The sequence below is a fragment of the Leucoraja erinacea genome, chromosome 39, assembly GCF_028641065.1.
Source record: "Leucoraja erinacea ecotype New England chromosome 39, Leri_hhj_1, whole genome shotgun sequence".
Lineage (NCBI taxonomy): Eukaryota > Metazoa > Chordata > Chondrichthyes > Rajiformes > Rajidae > Leucoraja > Leucoraja erinaceus.
Window position 1 is genome coordinate 4,552,759 of NC_073415.1, and position 23,716 is coordinate 4,576,474.

Here is a 23,716-nt window from a genome sequence, read left to right on the forward strand (position 1 = left end):
TCCCTCCCTTCCTCTGACTGTCCCTCTTCCCCCCCTCTTTTCCCCCTCTCGCCCCCCTTTCTCTCTCCCCCCTCCCCCACAACACGCCCCCCTCTGTTACCCAGGAGACCACTTCTCGTTCTCTTGAGTCTCTTTCCCACACAAACAAGGCAGTTAGGTGGTCAATAACCCAGCGACCACAGCTCTGTGTGTCTCCTCTGATTATCTGTCCTCTCACAAACAAGGCAGTTGGTCAGGCAGCAGCTCAGGAAGCTCCCGTGATCTGCCCTAAACACCGTGCAGTCGGTCTCATCAGAGCCACCCAGGGCCCCGTGCTGCTCCAGCTATCTCTCCTGACCAAGCCAGGTCATGTCAGCATGGGACCTGGTGCACCACAGATAACCCTCACGGCTGCTTAATCTGCCGTGCCATCGTATTCCTGGAAGTTTAGTGCTTGCTCATCACTGCCTGCAACTACCTCCCCCGCACACACGTATCGTGTACAAGGTCGTGAGAGGAACAGATGGGATAAATGCACAGTCTTGTACCCAGAGTAGGGGCAACATTCACAATGGCATGGTGGCGCAGCAGTAGTGTTGCTGCCTCTCAGCGCCAGAGACCCGGGTGCGATCCTGACTACGGGCGCTGTCCATTCAACGTTTGCACGTTGTCACCGTGATCACATGCGTTTCCTCCGGGTGCCCTCGTTTCCTCCCACATCCCAAAGACGTGCAAGGTTCACCAGACTGATTCCCGGGATGGCAGGACTTCCATATGAAGAAAGACTGGATAGACTCGGCTTGTACTCGCTAGAATTCAGAAGATTGAGGGGGGATCTTATAGAAACTTACAAAATTCTTAAGGGGTTGGACAGGCTAGATGCAGGAAGATTGTTCCCGATGTTGGGGAAGTCCAGAACTAGGGGTCACAGTTTAAGGATAAGAGGGATGTCTTTTAGGACTGAGATGAGAAAAATCATTTTTTACACAGGGAGTGGTGAATCTGTGGAATTCTCTGCCACAGAAGGTAGTTGAGGCCACAGTTCATTGGCTATATTTAAGAGGGAGTTAGATGTGGCCCTTGTGGCTAAAGGGATCAGGGGGTATGGAGAGAAGGCAGGTCTGGGATACTGAGTTGGATGATCAGCCATGATCATATTGAATGGCGGTGCAGGCTCGAAGGGCTGAATGGCCTACTCCTGCACCTATTTTCTATGTCTCTATGTTTCTATGTTTCTATGTGCAGGTTTGCCGGTTAATTGGCAATTTCCCCTGGTGTTGCAGGATGGCATTAGTGTATGGACTCTGACCTGAAGACACGTTCCTATGTAGAAATAGGCCCTTCGGCCCACCGAGTCCATGCTGGCTTGCAATCACCCCGTACCATAACCCACACACACACACTAGGGACAGCTTGCTATCTTTACAACTTACCAAAGCCAATTAACCTACAAACCTGTACGTCTTTGGAACGTGGGAGGAAACCGGAGCTCCCAAACCGGAGAGAATTCACGTGGTCACGGGGAGAAGGCACAAACTCCTGGGCTTCACCGAGTCCTGGCTGTGAGAGTCGACCCCGGCTTTCAACTCTACAGAGCAGAGGCAGCGGGGAGATCAAGAGGCGGTGGAATATGCAGGTGGTGGTGCAACGACATCGCGGTACTTTAGTGTTTAAGAAGGAACTGCAGATGCTGGAAAATCGAAGGTACAAAAAAATGCTGGAGAGACTCAGCGGGTGCAGCAGCATCTATGGAGCGAAGGAAATAGGCAACGTTTCGGGACGAAACGTTGCCTATTTCCTTCGCTCCATAGATGCTGCTGCACCCGCTGAGTTTCTCCAGCATTTTTGTGACATCACGATACTGTCTAACTTCTGTTCTCCCCAATCTGGAATCTTTTTCTTATTAACTACATATCCTTTTATTCTCCGAGGGAATTTACCTCCTTTACTCTCGCTGGAGTTTACATCCCCCCAAGTCTGCGTACGTGAGGCGCAAACGCAGCTCGCTGACCAGGTAACGAGAGTAGCGGGTGACATCCCGGACTCCATGGTCATTGTTTAGGGGGGTTTTAACAAGGTGAACCTCAGCCGAGAGCTTCCAAAATACAGACATCACGTTATCTGGGAGTCCACATCTCCGAGGATATGACATGGGCATCACACGCCTCAGCACTCGTAAGTAAAGCAAGGCAATGCCTTTACCACCTCAGGCAATTGAGGAAATTCAGAGTGTCTCCGAGGATCCTCCAGTGCTTCTACGCAGCGGTGGTGGAAAGCATCTTGTCCGGGAACATTACCATTTGGTTTCGAAATTGCTCTGCCAAGGACAAGAAGACTCTGCAGAGAGTAGTGCGTTTGGCCGAACGCAGTATGGGAACTTCACTCGCCCCCCGTTGCAGGAACTATACAACAGGAGGTGCAACTCCAGAGCAAATAAAATCATGGGAGACCCCTTCCACCCCTGCAACGGACTGTCCCAGCTGCTACGGTCAGGCAAACGCCTCCGTTGCCATGCGGTGAGAACGGAGAGGTCGAGAAGGTCCAGAGGCAATTCGGACTGTAAACTCCTATCTCACCAGGGACTAACTCTACTGAACATTTTTCCTTCCATTATTTATTATGTAAAAGAATATGTGTGTTATGATTGTGTTTATAATTTGTTTGGTTGTTTTGTTGTTTGTCTTTTGCACAAAAGTCCGCGGGCATTGCCACTTTCAATTCACTGCACATCTCGTATGTGTATGTGACAAATAAACTTGACTTGACTTGACTTGACTTGACTTGACCTGCCCCAACCAGAGGGAAGAGAAGACTCGATCACTGATACACTACAATCAAGAACGCATATCGCTCTATTCCCCGGGTGGCTCTGGGACTCTCTGATCATGGTTTAGACCAGTGATTCCCAACCTGGGACCATATGGCAAATTTCAGGGGGGCCACAGAAAAAAATTGGGATTTAGGGGGCCACAGGTTCAATGAAGGGGGCCACAGAGCTACCACCCTGTTGCCTCCTAAATTTCAGTTCTAATAAATTTAAATCTATGTAGTTGAAATATTTTTGATGTTTGTGGAATAGAATAAAAGAGAATATTTGTGCAATTAATAGACACTGATATTTTTATGGAAGGTATTATAATATTGAAGTACTTTTTTCCCACTAATAATGTCAGGGTGGAGGGGGACAGAACAATTAAAAGATCCCGAAAGGGCCATGAGCTAAAAAATGTTGGGAACCACTGGTCTAGTTCACCTTATTCCGACATTGAATTCTCTCAATTTTGCTAGCCCTTGCTGTCTCCTCCCCTTCCCTTAGCCCTCGAGCTGTCTCCTCCCATCCTTCAGCCCTCCTCCTCCCTTTTTATCCCTTCCTTCTCCCTGCCACCCCCTATCAGTCTGAAGAAGGGTTTTGGCCCGAAATGTTACCTATTTCCTTCGCTCCATAGATGCTGCTGCACCCGCTGAGTTTCTCCAGCATTTTTGTCTACCCATAAAAATATCCATTGACTTGGCCTCCACTTGGTGATGAATTCCACAGATTCACCATACTCTGATGAAATCAATTCCTCCTCATCTCCTTTCTAAAGGAATGTCCTTTTATTCTGAGGCTGTGGCCTCTAGTCCTAGACTCTCCCACTAGTGGAAACATCCTGTCCACATCTCCAGACTTAGGAGCAGGCTGAAAACGATCAAAACAAAGGTCATTAAATAAAACAGAATATGTTTTAAAAACCCAAAAGATTAGTTAGCATCTTCAGAGATGATTTTCATATAAAAGTACAGTGGGGTTTGGGTACCTAGTACTTTGTACCTTGTACCTTCCGAAGAGTCCACCAGGGACTATATTGGAAGTTGGACAATTTCTGCATGTGTATTACACACACACACACACATGCACATGCACACACACACACACGTCCCCACCCCCATACAGACACATATACACGTAAATGCGCACACAGAAAACATGCATGAATGCACATGTACACACAAACATGCACACACATACACACACACAAACATAGTTGCAGAATCACACGCACACACATGTGCACAAACATACACACACATGTATATACTCCCACGTGCACACATACACGTGTGCACACACAAACGTGATCACTAATGTTGCTCGTATTAAGGCAGCAACATCAGGAGTTGGGAAGCAGACACACTGCACCTCACCTGATATCAGACATGCACCTGAGCACCAATCTGACTGCAGGTATGTGTGATGTCAGGAGGGCAGCGTTGTGATGCAGTCTCTTGGCCTCACATCTGCTGTGTGTTATCAGGACATTATCAGCAGTGAGCATGAGGGCGAGGGTGGGTACGTGGAGAGGGTGTGTGTGTATGTGTGCAGAGTATTTTTAGCTCATTACTAAGATCTGGGCACATTGCCGGGCCTCTATTGCCATTGAGAAGGTGGTGGTTAGGAGGAAGGGGGTATTTTCTTGAACTGTTAGTCTACTCTCGTGGGAAGGTTCCCCGAGTGCTGTTGAGGAGGGAGTTCTAGTGTTCAGAACCAGTGAATGCAATGTTCTTCCAAGTCCGCAAGGTGTGTGGGACATGGAGGGAACCTGCAGTAGTGATCTTCCAATGGCCTAGTAGCCATTCTTTAGTTTAATTTAATTTAGTTTAATTTAATTTAGTTTAGTTTATAACTCAGCGGGTCGGGCAGCATCTCTGGAGAAAAGAAATACGCAACGTTTCGGGACCTTTCTTTGCATTATGAGTCTGACTCGATCACAAAACGTCACCTTCTCTCCAGAGAGAACTCCAGCATTTTGTGTCTACCTTCGATTTAAACCAGCACCTGCAGTTCCTTCCTGTTCCTGCAACATTGTACTGTTCTGTATTGTGTGCTCTAGAACCTGTGTCTCGCTGGGCTCAGCAAACTGCGAGCTCTAACAAAGGTGCAAACTTAGGGCCGACTTCAAAAGCTGTCAAACTTTTATTTACTCCCCAAAAAAAGTTTGGAGACTCATCAATTTCATAACTCGGAGGCCCCGCCCCTTACATGAATATTCAGTTCGTAATTTGCATGTAAATCACCTGTATGAATATTAATGAGGGAGGAGTCGAGTCCCTGTTGAACATTTGGTAGAGGCAACCTGTTAGAGACTGAGAAGTTAAAGTGAGTGAGTGGGGCTAACCTGGAATTACTATGGCCCTTGCAGAAACAGTCCTGCCTTCAATCAGCTCATTCGCCAACCCCGTCAACTTCCAGGAGAAACAGGACGAGATCATTAAGGTAGGAAGTTTTTCCCCCAACTACAGGAGGCTGGTCCCGGGACGCGGAGAGGAGACGGGACACTTGGCTGGGGGTGGGCAGCGCAGCGCAGCGCAGCGCTGGATGGATGGATGGGGTCCTCGCCCCTTGTCCCGCCGCCCGGCGCTGCTGCTGGAACTTGGGTCACAGAGTGGATGGGAGACGCAGGTTGCTTGTCTTGTCGTGCCGGCTTTCCGCAGCCCTGCTCAGGCACGGATTGCAGGGCTGGAGGCTGCGGCGTGAAGCTGGAGGTGTGTACTGGAGGGCAAGGTGCCGCTTCAGTGGCGGCTCCCACGGGCTGTGGGTGACAGCGCTGATGTCTGTGTGTGTGTGTGTCTGTGTGTGTGTATGTCTGTGATGTGTGTGTGTCACTGCGTGTGTGTTTCGGTGCCTGTGTCTGTGTGTGTGTGCGTGTCTGTGTGTGCGTGTCAATGTGTGTGTGTCTGTGTGTGCGTGTCAATGTGTGTGTGTCTGTGTGTCTCACTCTGTGTGTGTGTGTGTGTGTATATTTCTGTCTGTGTGCGTGTCACGGTGTGCGTGTCACTGTGTGTGTGTGGTGTATTTGCTGAGTGTGTGTGGGGTGTGTATTGTACGTGGTGTATTGTATAGTGAGTGTGTGTGATGAATGTGTGTGGTATGTTTGTATAGCATGTGTGGTGCGTGTGTGTATATAGTGTGTTTGTACTGTGGGGTGTGTGTGGTGTGTGTGTATGCGATGTGTGTGTATAGCGTGTGTGTGTGTGTGTTTGTATAGTGGGGTGTGTGTGTGTGTGTGCGTGGTGTGTGTACAGTGTGGGTATTGTGCATGTACATTGTGTATTTGTACAGTGGGTGTGTGTGTGTGTACAGTGTGAGCACACTATCACACTGACATTGCTTCAATTAGTTATCGAATGCAAGGAAAGTGGCTGGGTGTGTGTGTGTGTGTGTGTGTGTGTGTGTGTGTGTGTGTGTGTGTGGGTATGTGGGCATGTGTGTGTGTGTGTGAGTGGGGATTACCCTGCTGGGGCTTGGTTTGAACTATCTGGGCTCTCTCTGCAAAGCAGATGAGACTTGGTAATGCGGGCACTGTCACATTGCCCTAGGGGTTTGGGGATTATCCGTGGCTCGGGCTGGGGCTGGGCTGTGCCGGTGATGAATGGTGAGGTGTGGGTGGTGAGATGGAGTGGTAGAGGACCACTACCCACCCCACCAGTGGACAGCGGTGTCAGCTCCCACGAGTGCGAAGGGGAGAGACAGATGGAGAAGGGGATCTGGGGGAGAGCTGTGTCCGTGAGGGGGAGAGTCACCCCTCACCCACACACTTTGGGCAATTTGACCGACCAACCCATACATCTTTGGGGAGAAAAGGAATAGGTGACGTTTCGGGGCGAGACCCTTCTTCAAGCCGTCTGAAGAAGTGTTTAAGAAGGAACTGCAGATGCTGGAAAATCGAAGGTACACAAAAAATCAGTGGGGGCAGCAACATCTATGGAGCGAAGGAAATAGGCAACGTTTTGGGGCGAAACCCTTCTTCAGACTGAAGAAGTGCCTCAGCCTGAAACGCCACCTATTTCTTTTCTCCAGAGATGCTGGCTGGCTGTCCTGGTGAGTTACTCCAGCATTTTGTGTTTATCCGCGGTGTAAACCAGCACTTGCGGTTCCTTCCTGCACATTACATCTTCGGATGTGGGTGGGAACCGGGGCGCCCAGAGGAAACCCACTGCGGTCACAGGGAGAACGTGCAAACTCCGCGCAGACAGCAGCAGAGGACTGGATTGACTTGGGTCACTGCGACTGTCCCACTGTACCTGGGATTGAGGGTTGTGAGTGTGTTACCCAGTGTGATTCCTGTATCCCCTGTCTCACCAGCATTACCTCAGTGGCTGTATTGTGATACCAGGCTGGATTATAAGATGCAGGATCTTAAGCATACACCAGCAATGTGCTGAGCAGTGACCAATACAGCACAGGAACAGAATAATGGCTCTCTCAATGAAAGGACGTACCTTTAGGAAACAGATGAGGAGGAATCTCTTTAGTCAGAGGGTGGTGAATCTGTGGAACTCATTGCCACAGATGGCTGTGGAGGCCAAGTCAATGGATATTTATTTGGTGGAGATTGACAGATTAGCCCGGGTGTCAGGGGTTATGGGGAGAAGGCAGGAAAATGGGGTTGAGAGGGAAAGATTGATAGACCAGCCATGATTGAATGGCAGAGTCAACTTGATGGGCCGAATGGCCTAATTACTCTCCTAGAACTTGTGAACAATGACCATAGAACCATAGAAAATAGGTGCAGGAGGAGGCCATTCGGCCCTTTGAGCCAGCACCGCCATTCACTGTGATCATGGCTGATCGTCCCCAATCAATAACCCGTGCCTGCCTTCTCCCCATATCCATTGACTCCACTAGCCCCTAGAGCTCTATCTAACTCTCTCTTAAATCCATCCAGTGATTTGGCCTCCACTGCCCTCTGTGGCAGGGAATTCCAAAATTCACAACTCTCTGGGTGAAAAAGCTTTTTCTCACCTCAGTCTTAAATGGCCTCCCCTTTATTCTAAGACTGTGTGGCCCCTGGTTCTGGACCTTCTGAACATTGGGAACATTTTTCCTGTATCTAGCTTGTCCAGTCCTTTTATAATTTTATATGTTTCTATAAGATTCCCCTTCATCCTTCTAAACTCCAGTGAATACAAGCCTAGTCTTTTCAATCTTTTCTCATATTACAGTCCCGCCATCCCAGGGATCAATCTCGTGAACCTACGCTGCACTGCCTCACTCACAAGGATGTCCTTCCTCAAATTAGGAGACCAAAACTGTACGCAATACTCCAGATGTGGTCTCACCAGAGCCCTATACAACTGCAGAAGAACCTCTTTACTCCTATACTGAAATCCTCTTGTTATGAAGGCCAACATTCCATTAGCTTTTGTCACTGCCTACTGTACCTGCACGCCAACTTTCAGTGACTGGTGTACAAGGACGCCCAGGTCTCGCTGCACCTCCCCCTGACCTAACCTAGCCCCAACCTAACCATGCCAAGATGCCAAGCAAGATAACAAGATATTCAAATCCCCTCAACCAGTTTGACCAGGGTCATGGCCTGAAACTGACTCACTGAGTTACTCCAGCACTTAGTATCTTTAAAGCAGCCTCTGCAGTCCCTTGTATCTCCTTTGCCTGCACGTGATCCATAACCCTCCGTTCTCTGCATGTCTGTGTCCCTATCTAAACGCCTCTTTAGTGCCACCATCATATCTGCCTCCACCACCACCACCCCTAGCAGAACATTCAGGGACTCACCACCCTCAGAGTAATAAACCTTGCACTACACACCTCCGTTAAATGTTGCCCGTCTCAGCTTGAAGCTATGCTCTCTGGAGCAGGAGTTATTTAGACATACAACAGGAATGCCCTCAAACAGAAAGGCTTTAAGATGCACTCCCCTAGCCAGCTACCACTCTGATGAAGGGTCTCGATTCCGTTTCTCCAGCGATGCTGCCTGACCCACTGAGCTACTCCAGCACTTTGTGTCTATCAGCCACGTTCATTGCAAGACCACTCGGAGTTGGATGGTGACATTAACTGGAGCAACTGCAGGGCGTTTGTATTTGAGTCTAAATCTATGCACCTTGGGCAAAGTGTGGCAGAAGCTACAAGTGGGAGATGAATGTGCAAGCGCGGTGGCGCAGTGGTAGAGTTGCTGCCTCACAGCGCCAGAGAACCAGGATCCATCCTGACTACCGGTGCTGTCTGTAAGGATTTTGCATGTTCTCCTTGTGACCACGTGGGTTTTCTCCGGGTGCTCCGGTTTCCTCCCACACTCCAAAACCGTGCAGGTTTGTAGGTTAATAGGCTTTGGCACTGTAAGGCAGCAGCTCTACCGCTGTGCCACTGTGCCATTTTCACTTCAACTTGGCATAGTATTTGGCATGGACATTGTGAGCCGAAGGGCCTGTACCTGTGCTGCACTATTCTATATTCAATGTTCTCACCACTGCCTCCTCGTCCAGGAATGCTCTGATGTTAAACCTCCCCTCCTTGAGTTAAATTCCCAATGCTCCCTGTCTGTTGATGCTCCTTCAGATCTGCAACCATCCAGTCTTCCTGACATCCTGAATTTAATTGTGTGTCACCATTATGCTTTCAAACACCTAACTCCGAAGCTGTAAGATTTTTTTCTGGTCTTCCCTGCCTCTCGAACTCTCTCCTCTCCTCAAGCCCTCTCTCATAAACCAAACTTTTGGTTGCCCAAGTCTTTATCTCCCCCCCCCCCCCCCCCCCACCGCCCCCACATCAGTTTGAAGAAGGGTTTCAGCCAAAAACGTTGCCTATTTCCTTCGCTCCATAGATGCTGCCTCGCCCACTGAGTTTCTCCAGCATTTTTGCGTACCTTCTCTTAATGTGACTCGCCTCAGTTTATTTCACAATGCGCTTCCGAAGTTCCTACATATTCCTTGTTGAAGCTACTGCATAAATGATTGTTAATATTGTTTGATTTGGCTAGCGGCAATAAGAAAGTTATTGGGCTGCATTTGTTTGAGATACGGAGCCGGCTTGTCAACAGCTATTAAATATCATGGCCAGGTTAATCCAACAACTTGGTGCAGACGTGCACAGAAATGTGATCGCCTGTAGTGTTACTGCAAAGTTGAAGCTATACCTAGCATCATGTTAGACTGTAGAATATTCCTGCATTCATGTATCGGAGATAGAGGCGCCTTGGGGAAAGCTGCCGACCCAATCAATTTTGCTTGCCCGTAAAAGTTCTTTGTAATGAATTGAGAATCATTTTTGAAAACAATTATCACAAGGGAATGGGTGACAGAGACTGCAGTAAGGAGAGAGAAGGAGAGTTGCTGCCTTGCAGCGCCAGAGACCCGGGTTCCATCATGACTATGCGTGCTGTCTGTACGGAGTTCGCAAGCTCTCCATGTAACCGCATGGGTTTTCCCCAGGTGCTCCAGTTTCCTCCCCCATTCAAGGGACGTGCACACTTGTAGGTTAATTCACTTCTGCCCCAGTGCCTCTGTCAAGTCAAGTCAAGTTTATTTGTCACATACACATACGAGATGTGCAGTGAAATGAAAGTGGCAATGCTCGCGGATTTTGTGCAAAAGACAAACAACAAAACAACCAAACAAATTATAAACACAATCATAACACACATATTCTTTTACATAATAAATAATGGAAGGAAAAACGTTCAGTAGAGTTAGTAACTGGGCTAACATAGATCTTCTGTAAAGGTGATCGTTGGTCGGCACGGACTAGGTGGGCCGAAGGGCCTGTTTCCACATTGTATCTTTAAACTAAAGAGTCAGCCTCCTAATCAACACTGCACGTGGTGATTTCCTGCTCCCTGATACGGGTATTCCGATCTTCCAATCTACCTCATTGCGGCACTTGTACTTTTTTGCCCTGCACTTTCTTTGTAGCTACAACATTGTATTCTGTCATCGTGTCAATGTCCTCATTCACACTACACTGACAAATGGTATAATTTGACTACATAGCGTGCAAGACAGTTTTACACTGTATCTTGTACATGGGACAGCTATAAACCTACACAAGGCCAGGTGCAATCGTAAAAAGATTTGCATAGAAGTGGTGCTTTACATTTCAACAGATACTAATCTCCTGAGATATGGAATTCCCTACCTAAACCACCCTATCTCTCTCGCTCTCTAACGTTATGTCTCTTAGAGATATTTCTTGAAACCTGCCTTTGACTTGCATTTTGTCACCTTGTTTGATATGTAGCTGGGTGTCAGATTATGTTTGATATCAGTTCTGCCAAAAAACGCCTTGGGATGTTTTTACGATATTAAAAAGACCTTTAGAATATAACTTGTTGCTGAAATGCAAAATGAAATTTAATACCCAGTTATAAAATCTTGGTGTAGAAGGGAACTGCGGATGCTGGTTTAAACCATATAACCATATAACAATTACAGCACGGAAACAGGCCATCTCGGCCCTTCTAGTCCGTGCCGAACACTTACTCTCACCTAGTCCCATCTACCTGCACTCAGACCATAACCCTCCATTCCTTTCCCGTCCATATACCTATCCAATTTATTTTTAAATGATAAAATCGAACCTGCCTCCACAACTTCCACTGGAAGCTCATTCCACACACCGCCACCACTCTCTGAGTAAAGAAGTTCCCCCTCATGTTACCCCTAAACTTCTGTCCCTTAATTCTCAAACCATGTCCTCTTGTTTGAATCTTCCCTACTCTCAGTGGGAAAAGCTTATCCACGTCAACTCTGTCTATCCCTCTCATCATTTTTAAGACCTCTATCAAGTTCCCCAAAGATAGACACAAAATGCTGGTCAGGCAGCATCTCTGGAGAGAAGGAACGGGTCGAGACCCTTCTTCAGACTGAGAGTCAGGAGAAAGGCAAACGAGAGTTACAGAAGATTGGATGATGAGATATAAACCAAATGCAATGAAAGATATGCAAAAAAGTCATGATGATAAAGGAATCAGGCTATTGCTAGCTGTGGGTTAGATGTATAGACAATGAAATTCACCAGGATTACATTGAAACTAGTACAATGACTGGGGATGGAGAGAGAGAGGGGGGGGACGCAGGGGTTACTGGAAGTTGGAGTCATTGCGAACTGCCCATGTGAAAAGTTCTTCCAATATGCGAGGAGCTTCACTCTGACAATGGAGGGTGACTTGGGAAGAGGAGTAGAGGTTCCAATACTTTGTCTCCAGGCACAATCTGGATATCACCAGGAATTGGGAATGAAATGATGAATTGCATCTTTGACTTACTGCATCCGGCACGACTCTCTCCGGAGCGACACAAAGCAATGTATTTCATGCATTGACAGTGCACGCAATGTGTAGCGAGGCGGGACTGAGGACTTGCTGAGTTGCAGCTTGTTGCAAGATATCTTGCCGTCGCAGAGGCTAATTGTAGTTGGGTGGGGAGTGCAAGTACATGCAAACTTCTGTCGATTTCATGTTAGAAGAAACCAGGAGACGAAAAAAAATCGAGGGCTTTTCCTCCGTGTTCGTTTAACGTTTTGTAACGAGATATTTTCAGTCGCTTGTAAATTCAAGTCGGAAAATGGACCCAATATCTAGTTATTTGTCACAGTCAAATTCTGGTTCCACATTTACACATGCGGGCGATGCCAAGAACTCATCTTCCTGCACATGATCCCCAATCCCTCTATTCCCTGCACTTCGGGTGCTGTCTATGTGGAGTTTGCACGCTCTCCCTGTGTTGGCATGCGGGTGCTCCGGTTTGCTCCCACATCCCAAAGGCTTGCGGGTTTGTAGGTTAATTTGCCCCTCTGTAAATTGGTGTGTAGGCAGTGGTGAGAGAGTGGGATAAGATACAAGTGTTGTATGGACGGGTGGTTGATGGACTTGGTGGGCTGAGGGTCCTGTTTACGTGCTGTATCTTTGAATGAATCGACCTATGTTGGAGTTTTATCGTCCTCGCCTCATATATGGACCCTCGGAGTGAGACCCTGCTGTTTGTGTGTGCCAACTCCAAGCACATCTCCCAGCACAGCTAATCCATTCACCAGCCAACACACAAGAACACGCATGATGCACAGACAAGTCTGAACACGGGTTGGAATCTGTTGGCTGACATTGCAACACGTTTACGATCGCTGGTCGGTGCGGTCTCGCTGGGCCGAAGGGCCTCTTTCTGCGCTGTCTCTCCAAACTCAACTAAACCTGGTCTCCTGGTGCACACCAATTTTAATAAATCAATTTGAACAGCAACTCAATAGACAATAGGTGCAGTCGTAGGCCATTCCGGCCCTTCGAGCCAGCACCACCATTCAATGTGATCAAGGCGGATCATCCCCAATCAGTACCCCGTTCCTGCCTTCTCCCCATATCCCCTGACTCCGCTATCTGTAAGTGCCCTATCTAGCTCTCTCTTGAAAGTATCCAGAGAACCGGCCTCTGAGGCAGAGAATTCCACAGACTCACCACTCTCTGTGAGGAAAAGTGTTTCCTCATCTCCGTTCTAAACCGTGAATGATGAGTGGCCCCGGGTGCTGGACTCTGCACACAAAGCCCAGCCGGCGGGCCAGCTGAGGGGTTTTGCCCCGGGCCACGTGATGTCGCGCGCAAAGTCCGGCGCCCCATCTGACTCATGAACCGATGATCGGCCATGGGAAGGAGGGGCGGTGGTGTCAGCGGTAAGCAAAGGTCTGACGGGGCCACTGGCGAGGTGCTGCTGCTGCACTCCATGGGCTGCACTACATCGGGACGGGTGAGGCGGGGCTGGACGCGGCGATTCGACACGATAGTGGGGTGGAAGATTGCAACCTTCACATGGTCCACCCTGTTTCGACGAATGCAATCAACCCAGCGTGCACACTCAAATAAGATCAAATAGAACAAGTTGTCCTGCAACTTTAGGCTGTGTACGCCGTACACAAGAAGAAGAAGACCTGACAGTCCCCTCGACCCGAGTAGTAGCGGTCAAATACGGGACAAGGGCGGTCCCGTACGGGACAAACCAATTTAGCCCAATATACGGGATGTACCGGCTAGTAAGGAACAGTTGGCAACCCTACTGGTGAACCTATGCTGCACTCCCTCAATGACAAGAATGTCCTTCCTCAAATTAGTAGACCAAAACTGCAGATAATATTCACAGTAAACTCCCCTTCATTTGTTTGTTTGTATTGGATTTGATTCCTGGAGTAAGACAGAAGTCTAAGGATTGAGGTGTCATTGTTAGCGTTGATAGATCTGTCAGTTGAGCACGTTCTCCATGACTGCACGGGGAGACTGCTGCACAAGTTTGCAAACATGCAGCGTTGACAGCATCTCCTCACGAGCCAATGCATGCATGCGTTGTTGCGAGTTTGGCCTAGAGTCGTACAGCATGGAAACCGGCCCTTTGTCCAACTTGCCCATGTCCCATCGACACTAGTCCCGCCCTGCTGGAGTTTGGCCCATATCCCTCTAAACCTATTCTATCCATGTAACTGTCTAAGTGCGTCTTAGTATCTACCTCAACTACTTCCTCCGGCAGCTCGTTCCATACACCCACCACATTTTGTGTAAAATAAAACGATCCCCCTCTGGTTCCCATTAAATCTCTGCTCTTTGGAACAATGTCCATGTCCTCTGTTTATTGTTACCTCCCCAAAAACAAGTGACGATTTGCATGATATTTATCTGATTGTCAGATGCGATGGGAATTTCGTGGAACGCATCCGTTTGCACGCCTAGTGAAATAAAAACTAACCATGCATGAGTACTATCAAGGACAACAGATAGTGTAACAGATCCATGTGTCTATGTAAAGAGAAAAATGCCAGAGCACAGAATAAACTCAGCATTGAAGCATTACAGTTGCATAGGAAAAAGTCCAGTGTCCACAATGAGGTTGGTTGGAAGATCGGGACTACACCCTGGTTTATGAGAGGACTGTTCGGCAGTCAGATAACAGTGGGGTTGAAGCTGTTTCTGAATCTGGTGGTATGTATTTTAGTATCTTCTTCCTGATGGTAGAGGGGAGATGCCCGGGGTGAGAGTGTACATTATTGTGCGTAGGAGCGTTACTTTATTTAATCTTCACATTGTGGGCATAAGTGATGTTTCAATCATGTATGGCAGATGTAGGAAGGAACTACAGATGCTGGTTTATACCAAAGATAGACACAAAATGCAGGAGTAACTCAGCGGGTCAGGCATTAGCTCTGGAGAAAAGGAGAAGGTGACTTTTTGGGTCGGATGGTCAGAAGAAGGGTTCTGACCCAAAACGTCATCTAAATGTCTGATCTGAGTTACGCCAGCATTTTGTACCTGTCACATATGGTTTGGTTTAGTTTGGTTTAGAGATACAGCATGGAAACCGGCCCATTCGGCCCAGCGAGACCATGGGTTGTATGCTACCCACTGAAAATGAAGTGCTGTTCCTTCCAATGTATATGCGTGTCTGGTGAGAGTATTATATGCGAGGGGATTTCGGGTCCTTTCTCAGACCTTTCCAGCAGTCTGAAGAAGGGTCCTGACACAGAGCATTGTCTGTTTGTTCCCTCAACAGATGCTGCCTGACCCGTTGAGTTCCTCCAGCACTTTTGCGGTCTGATTGGTATTCCAGCATCTGCAGTTTCTTGTGTCTGTGTTGAATATTTCTTGCCTAGTGCTGCCACAGTGACGTATGCAAACGTCCACTTTCACCGGTGAGGAGACTCATTCTAAGTTGTGTAACCTCATGCCCTGAGGTATGGGAGCAGCAACTAGGAAGCGGAGGAGGCCATTCATGGATGACCTTCTATCATCTTTCACATCTCCATCTCCAGCTTCCTGGTCCACTTGCTTCCAAAATCTCGGACTATCCTTGATTGGAGTTTGCTGGTTTTATCTTGCACTAAACGTTATTCCCTTTATCATGTATCTGTAAACTGTAAATGGCTCAATTGTAATCATGTGTTGTCTTTCCGCTGACTGGATAGCACGCAACAAAAGCTTTTCACTGTACCTCGGTACACGTGACAATAAACTAATCTAAGATGTATGGATGCCATCCATGGACACTCAATTACTGAGATGTTTCTCCTGCCTCGATGCTGAATTGTGATCCGATTTTCCGGGAACCTAGTTGCCAATGCATTCATTTCTGTGCTATGGATCTCAGCCATGGTTTGGGAACACCTCCATACAAGACCAGCAAGAAATGGGGCGGAATTGTGAACGCAGCCCAGACCATCACACAAACCAACCTCCCTTCCATTGACTCCATCTACACCTCACGCTGCCTCGGCAAGGCCAGCAGCATCATCAAGGACCAGTCACTCTCCTCTCCCATCAGGCAAGAGGTACAGAAGTGTGAAAACACACACCTCCAGATTCAGGGACAGTTTCTTCCCAGATGTGATCAGGAAACTGAACCATCCTACCAACAACTAGAGAGCGGTCCTGAGCTACTATCTACCTCATTGGAGACCTCCGGGCTATCTCTGCTTGGACTCTATCTGGCACTAAATGTATTCACACTATTCCCTCTGTCATGTATCTGCACTCTGTGAATGCCTTGATTGTAATTATGTATAGTGTTACTGCTGATTGGTTAGAACGCAACAAAAATGCTTCACATTAACTCTGTATACGTGGCGATAAACTCTACTAAACTAAACCAACCTAACAAAATGGGTGATGAGACTTATCCATGGTGGCAGCGTGCCACACTCCCAAGGAGACAAACGTCGCCTATTTCCTTCGCTCCATAGATGCTGCTGCACCCGCTGAGTTTCTCCAGCACTCCTGTCTACCTGCCAGCCTCTTTTAGAAAGCATAGAAAATAGATGTAAGAGTAGGCCATTCAGCACTTGGAGCCAACACCATCACTCAATATGATCAGGGCTAATCGTCCAAAATCAGTGCCCCGTTCCTGCTTTTACCCCATATCCCTTGATTCCTTTAGCCCTAAGGGAAAAATCTAACTCCCTCTTGAAAACATCCCTTAATAATAATTTTATATGTTTTGAAAAGATCACCTCTCATCCTTTTAAATTCCAGCGAATATAATCGCAGTATGCCAGTCCCGCCATCCCGGGAATTAACCTGGGAACTCTCTCTCTCTCTCGCTCTTCAAAATTAGAAGCACATCTGTCAAAATGGATAAAGGGACCGCACAGCGGGGTGGAACAGCTGCCTTGCCGCACCAGAGACCAGAGGTGCTGTCTGTGTGGAGTGTGCACGGTGACTGCGTGGGTTTTCTCCGGGTGCTCCGGGTTCCCCCCACATCCGCAAAGGAATAAGCCTTTGTCGTTTACTCCACCCATCTGACAACCCCCCCCCCCCCCCCCCCCCCCCCCCCCCCCTCCCCCCCTCACCTGTAAGTACCGATCATTTGCCAGGCTTGGTCCCATCATTTCGTCTCTCCAGATTTCTCCCCGCCCCGTACTCCATCAATCTGAAGAGTGGTCCTGACTGGAAAGACCACCTGCCCAGTTCCCTCCACAGATGCTGCTTGACCCAATAGACAATAGACAATAGACGCAGGAGTAGGCCATTCGGCCCTTCGAGCCAGCACCGCCATTCAATGTGACCATGGCTGATCATCCCCAATCAGTCCCCCGTTCCTGCCTTCTCCCCATATCCCCTGGCTCCGCTATCTTTAAGAACCCTATCTAGCTCTCTCTTGAAAGCATCCAGAGAACCGGCCTCCACCGCCCTCTGAGGCAGAGAATTCCACGGACTCTCAACTCTCTGTGAGACCCTCCAGAGTTTCTCCAGCACTTGGCATTTTTGTTTTTATTATCTACTATGAAATAGTTCTTTATGAGCAGATATTGGATATGACACCAAGATCTCCACTTACCCCTTGAGAACCCTCCCAACCAAAGCCATTCGAAGCTTGCTCTTAGGAGACCAGAGTGGGCCCCAATATCTCCAGATTAAATCAGTGGCGTTTGTCCCAGACCCCACATGTTGCCCACTGGGCCACTGGAGTAGAAACTGCCTCAGCTGTCGAGTTTATTTCCAAAGATAGACTCAAAGTGCCAGAGTTACTCAGCGGGTCAGGCAGCATCTCTGGAGAGCATGGATAGGTAGACACAAAAAGCTGGTCTAACTCAGTAGGACAGGCAGCATCTCTGGAGAGAAGGAATGGGTGACGTTTCAGGTCGAGACCATTCTTCAGACTGAAAGTCACGAGTAAGGGAAACGAGAGATATAGACGATGATGTAGAGAGATACTGAGCAATGAATGAAAGATATTTAATGTAGGAAGGAACAGCAGATGCTGGTTTAAACCGAACATTAAGTTCCTTGTTTAAGAAGAAACTGCAGATGCTGGAAAGTAGACAAAAGTAGTCTTCGAAGGTAGACAAAAGAACTGGAGAAACTCAGCGGGTGAGGCAGCATCTATGGAGTGAAGGAAATAGGCAACGTTTTGGACCAAAACCTTTCTTCAGACAGATTAAGTTCCGCTTGTCTTTGCTTTAAACCTGTAGGAATCTGCAGTTCCTTCCTGAACATGGATAGGTAATGTTTCAGATCAGGACCCTATCTCAGCCCCGACCTGGAACATCACCCGTGTTCTCCAGAGATGCTGCTTGACCCCCTGAGTTACTCCATCACTTGGCATTTTCCACCTCTCCCTTGCCTTTCCATATCTTCCAAAGAGTCTGAAGAAGGGTCCCTGCCCGAAACATCACCTGTCCCGTTCCCTCCACTGATGCCTCCTGACCCGCTGAGTTACTCCAACACTTTGTGTCTATCTTCGGTATAAACTGGGCTTTCAGCAACAAGCTGGGCTTGTACACTCTGGAGTTTAGAAAGATGAGAGGATATCTCATTGAAACATATATGATTGTTAAGGTTTTAGAAACATAGAAAATAGGTGCAGGAGTAGGCCATTCGGCCCTTTGAGCCTGCACTGCCATTCAAGATGATCATGGCTGATTATTCAACTCAGTATCCTGTACCTGCCTTCTCTCCATACCCCCTAATACCTTTAGCCACAAGGGCCACATCTAACTCCCTCTTAAATATAGCCAATGAACTGGCTTCAACTACCTTCTGTGGCAGAGAATTCTGGACACGCTAGAGGCAGGAAACATGGCAGGAAACATGGTCCCGATGATGGGGGAGTCCAGAACCAGGGGTCACAGTTTAAGAATAAGGAGTAAGCAATTTAGAACGGAGACGAGGAAACACTTTGTTGTGAATCTGTGGAATTCTCTGCCTCTGGTGGAGGCCGGTTCTCTGGATACTTTCAAGAGAGAGCTAGATAGGGCTCTTAGAGATAGTGGGGTCAGGGGATATGGGGAGAAGGCAGGAACGGGGTACTGATTGGGGATGATCAGCCATGATCACATTGAAAGGCGGTGCAGGCTCGAAGGGCTGAATGGCCTACTCCTGCACCTATTGTCTATTGTCTAAACCAGCATCTGCAGTTCATTTTTCTTAGAGTTTATCTCCACCCCTCCTTTTGCTTGTAGTTGACTCTGTACAGGTTTTCTCCAGGCGTTCCCTAAACCCTGCTGAACTTGGCGGGGGTGGGAGGGGCGGGAGGGGTGGGGGGAGAGAGACAACCTTGTAGTCCGATCAGAGAGCAGACGCCTTAACTCGTTACATCCTGTTGCCAGTCAATGTCGGCAAACAGCTTCTGTAATGAGCTGCTTGCTGCTGCTGCCGTCCCTGCTTCTGTCAGCACAATGTTGCCTAACCTGTTGGGTATGGGGAGGGATCAGGTGGTTTGGCTCAACACCGAGACCGCCAGCATCGTCTCTGCTGCAGCACCGCCTTCAGCTTCCAGAGTCCAACTGTCCTTATCATCATCTCCTCCAAGAAACCCCTAACACCAAGAAGGTTCAGGCCAGTTCACACCCCCTGCTGTAAGCTGCATAACATCAGCTGGCCAGCTAGCTGGAGCTGTCTATTTAACTTGAAAGTTAACACAGTTAATTCCTATTCGGTCAATGTGTTTGCCTATTATGAGTCAGGATATTGGCATGCCAGTCGGTGGAGAGGGTGTGCTACTTAGTGGGAGGAGAGGAGATGAAGCATCGAGTCTTTTCAGCTCGGTTTAGTTTATTGTCACGTGTACAGGGATACACTGAAGAACATTTTGTCGCACGCGATCCAGTCAATGGAAAGACAATACATGATACAATCGAGTCGATTACAGTGTAGTCTAGTTTGGATTGCACATTGTTGTGCATGACCTAGAATCAGTACCCATCCCTGAACTAACGTCACAGTTTAACACGTGTCTGAGGAATGCTGCCTAGAATACTCGTCTCTCCAGCAGAGATGTTGAACTACATGATGTTCAGCCGCTGACTGTCTTGGCGCCTGTCTGGGTTATTGCAGGTTGAGGAACACCCTGCCTCTTCTCACGAACTCACTCACTTAAAAATGCAGTCGGCCCGAACAATTTCCCCTCGCGGCTCCCAGACGCTTGTAAATTATCTATCCTGTTTTCCCACAACCGTTGGAGAAGTCAAGTTGAGTCAAGTTTATTGTCATCTGCACAAGCAGGGTGAGGTGCAGGCACAATGAAAATCTTGCTTGCAGCAGCATCACAGTCTCTCTCGGGCAAACGCATGCAACAACATAACACGTGTGCAGGAAGGAACTGCAGATGCTAGTTTAAACTGAAGATAGGCACTAAAAGCTGGAGTGACTCAGCGGTTAACTGAATCTGGTGACACCGGACCTCAGGTTTCTGTACGTTCCACATCAAGCAGTAGTGTGCCAAATGTTCAGGGACTGTGGTTGGAGGAATGCTGCATTCAGGCAGATGAGATCAGTTTAACTAGGGTAGACATAAATGCTGGAGAAACTCAGCGGGTGAGGCAGCCTCTATGGAGCGAAGGAATAGGCGATGTTTCGGGTCGAGACCCTTCTTCAGACTAAAGGGTCTTGTGTTCAGAACAGACATTGTGGGCTGAAGGGTCAGTTGCTGTGCTGTTTGCGATCTTAAACATAGAAACATAGAAATTAGGTGCAGGAGTAGGCCATTCGGCCCTTCGAGCCTGCACCATTCGCCATTCAATATGATCATGGCTGATCATCCAACTCAGTATCCCGTACCTGCCTTCTCTCCATACCCTCTGATCCCCTTAGCCACAAGGGCCACATCTAACTCCCTCTTAAATATAGCCAATGAACTGGCCTCAACTACCCTCTGTGGCAGAGAGTTTCAGAGAGTCACCACTCTCTGTGTGAAAAAAAGTTCTCCTCATCTCGGTTTTAAAGGATTTCCCCCTTATCCTTAAGCTGTGACCCCTTGTCCTGGACTTCCTATATCCTATATCTTTTATCCTATATCAGGAGGGGATGTGGGGATATAATGAGCAGTGGGCAGGTGCTAAAGACCTGCACGGGAAGGTAGACTGTCCCGCCCCCACGAGTCTCGGGCAGATGGGGCTCATCAGCCTCGTCAGTCCATCTTGGAGAGGGAAAACTCTGATTTAAAACCTCCACTGCCTTGTGGCCATATCCAGTCATGGTAAAGGCCCCTGGGGCTCCCGATGTTAAAGCCCCCGGTGGGCGATGGCAAGTCGTGCGGCTGTTAAGCCAGGCCGGGCGATGTTAGGCCCCGCTCCAAATTGCCGTTGCGGGAGCTCTGAAAAGGGGTCTCCCACCAGGGACCTGCGAGCTCCTGATGATACCGTCCACATGGGCCTGCGTCCGGAACCTCCGAAGTCGGTTCGCAGCCGCCCCCCACCACAGCTCTCCCCATTCCGAAGCGGCCAGTTCTGCGCTGGCGAGTCCGTGACTGGAGCCCTCGGGTTGGTTCCGGTTGGAGGCCGCCACCGGCTCCACGACGTTAGGCCCAACGCCATCCGAGACCCAACGGGTCCCCGAACATGGAAGAGATTAACGGTTTCCCTCACTCTCCACATATACACAGCTAAAGAATAACAAAAACTAGAATCAAAACATACATTTAACGAGACAAAATTAAAAAAAAGACAGACAGACTGCAGTAGAGCCGCTGCCAATAGGCCACGCCACACCACTAAATAAGGAGGGATTACCCTTGATGGCCTAGCATGGGAAGGCACTACACAATGTCATCCCAAGCAAGGGGGTTAGGGCTGAAACTTGATCAAAGAATCGAGATTAAAAAGAGCAGAAAGACTAGTCTTTCCAGTCTTCTGGCAGGAACATCAATTAAAAGATTGCTAAGAGCCAAGCCTTGTAGATTCAACATTGTGTTCTGTGGGGCAGTTGATCTTTAGACTTTGATCTGCTTCTTCTAGTTTTTGGTTCCAAATGATATCATTGAAACAACAGATGCTTCAGCTTTCCGGTTTACACGAGGAGAAAGTAAGCAGATTGGGCCTACACTCTTGTGAGTTTAGAAGAATTACTTTAGAAGAATTGCCACGTGTGCTGAGGTGTTTTGGAGATGTTCTTGTTTACCTTCAGATTCAGATTCAGATTCAGATTCAATTTTAATTGTCATTGTCAGTGTACAGTACAGAGACAACGAAATGCATTTAGCATCTCCCTTGAAGAGCGACATAGCAAACGATTACCTTTAGAGATACAATGAGGAATCGGGCATTTTGGCCCATCTTGCCCATCTACACTAGTCCCACCTGCCTGCGTTTGGCCCATGTCCCTCTTAACCAGGAAAGAAACTCCAGTTTAAATTCCATTTGGAATATTTTGGAGGACCAGGAAACCAAGAACCAAGCCAGTAGGTCCCTAGATAGACGCAGAAAGCTGGAGTAACGTAGTGGGTCGGGCAGCATCTCTGAAGAAAAGGAATGGGTGACGTTTCGGGTCGAGACCCTTCTTCAGGCTGAGAGTCGGGGGGGGGGAAGGGAAACAAGCGATATAGACAGATGTAGAACAAAGGAATGAAGCATTGGGCAGTCACGGTGGCGCAGCGGTAGAGTCATTGCCTCTCAGCGCTTGCAGCACCGGAGACCCGGGTTCGATCCCGACTACGGGCGCTGTCCCCACGGAGTTTGTACATTCACCCCGTGACCGCGTGGGTTTTCTCCGAGATCTTCGGTTTCCTCCCACGCTCCAAAAACGTGCAGGTTTGTAGGTTAATTGGCTTGGAGTTTGTGTAAATTGTCCCTAGTGTGTGTAGGATAGTGTTAATGTGCGGGGATCGCTGGTCGATGGGGCCGAAGGGCCTGTTTCCGTGCTGTATCTCTAAACTAAACTAATATGCAAAAACATAATGATGATCAAGTAAATAGACTCTATCCAGCTGGGATCAATGCTATAGGAAGACATCTGTTGCCCAAGATTAGTCCAAACCCATCTCCCACCACCAGCACAGCTAATGCAGTCACCACCAGCATAGCTAATCCAGCCTGGGGCAAGCACTCCATCTTGTATGTTGCCTGAGCCTCCAACCTCTGTGCTCGTGCCAAGACACAAGAACACGCATGATGCACGGACAAGTCTGAACACGGGCTGGAATGTGTTCGCTGACATTGCAACATGTTTAGGACCCGCGCCAACTACCTTGCACAATGTCACGTTAAAATGCACGAGAAAACGCACATTTCTTCAACAATAAATGTTTTAAATGCGAGTTCATTCGGGTGTTTCAGTAAATGCGCTGGGAACATTGGTGTGGAAGTCACTTTGGAACACAAGAAGATAGATACAAAAAGCCCCTGTCCCACTTACGAAATCCGAACGGAAACCTCTGGAGACTTTGCGCCCCACCCAAGGTTTCCGTGCGGTTCCCGGAGGTTTTTGTCAGTCTCCCTACCGGCTTCCACTACCTGCAACCTCCATCAACCACCTGCAACCTCCGGGAACCGCACGGAATCCTTGGGTGGGGCGCAAAGTCCCCAGAGGTTTCCGTTCAGGTTTCCTAAGTGGGACCAGGGGCATTACTCATCGGGACAAAGTAACATCACAAAATCATGGGAACTTGGTCAATACTTTGGTCCAAAATGTCACCAATATCCATGTTCTCCAGGAATGTTGTCCGACCCGCTGAGTTACTCCACCACTTTGTGTCTACATCACCTGTCCACGTTCTCCAA

At 48.3% G+C, this 23,716-nt stretch overlaps 1 protein-coding gene across 1 annotated transcript in view; it reads left to right on the plus strand.

Annotated features, from left to right (window-relative positions):
• Nucleotides 1-4,742: 4,742 nt before the first annotated feature.
• Nucleotides 4,743-23,716, plus strand: part of LOC129714429 (Krueppel-like factor 1) — a 34,450-nt gene continuing 15,476 nt past the window's right edge. Inside the window, exon 1 of the mRNA XM_055664013.1 lies at nucleotides 4,743-5,233. Coding sequence (XP_055519988.1) covers nucleotides 5,147-5,233 — 87 coding nt within the window. The 5' untranslated portion in view covers nucleotides 4,743-5,146. The remainder of the gene's footprint in view (nucleotides 5,234-23,716) is intronic.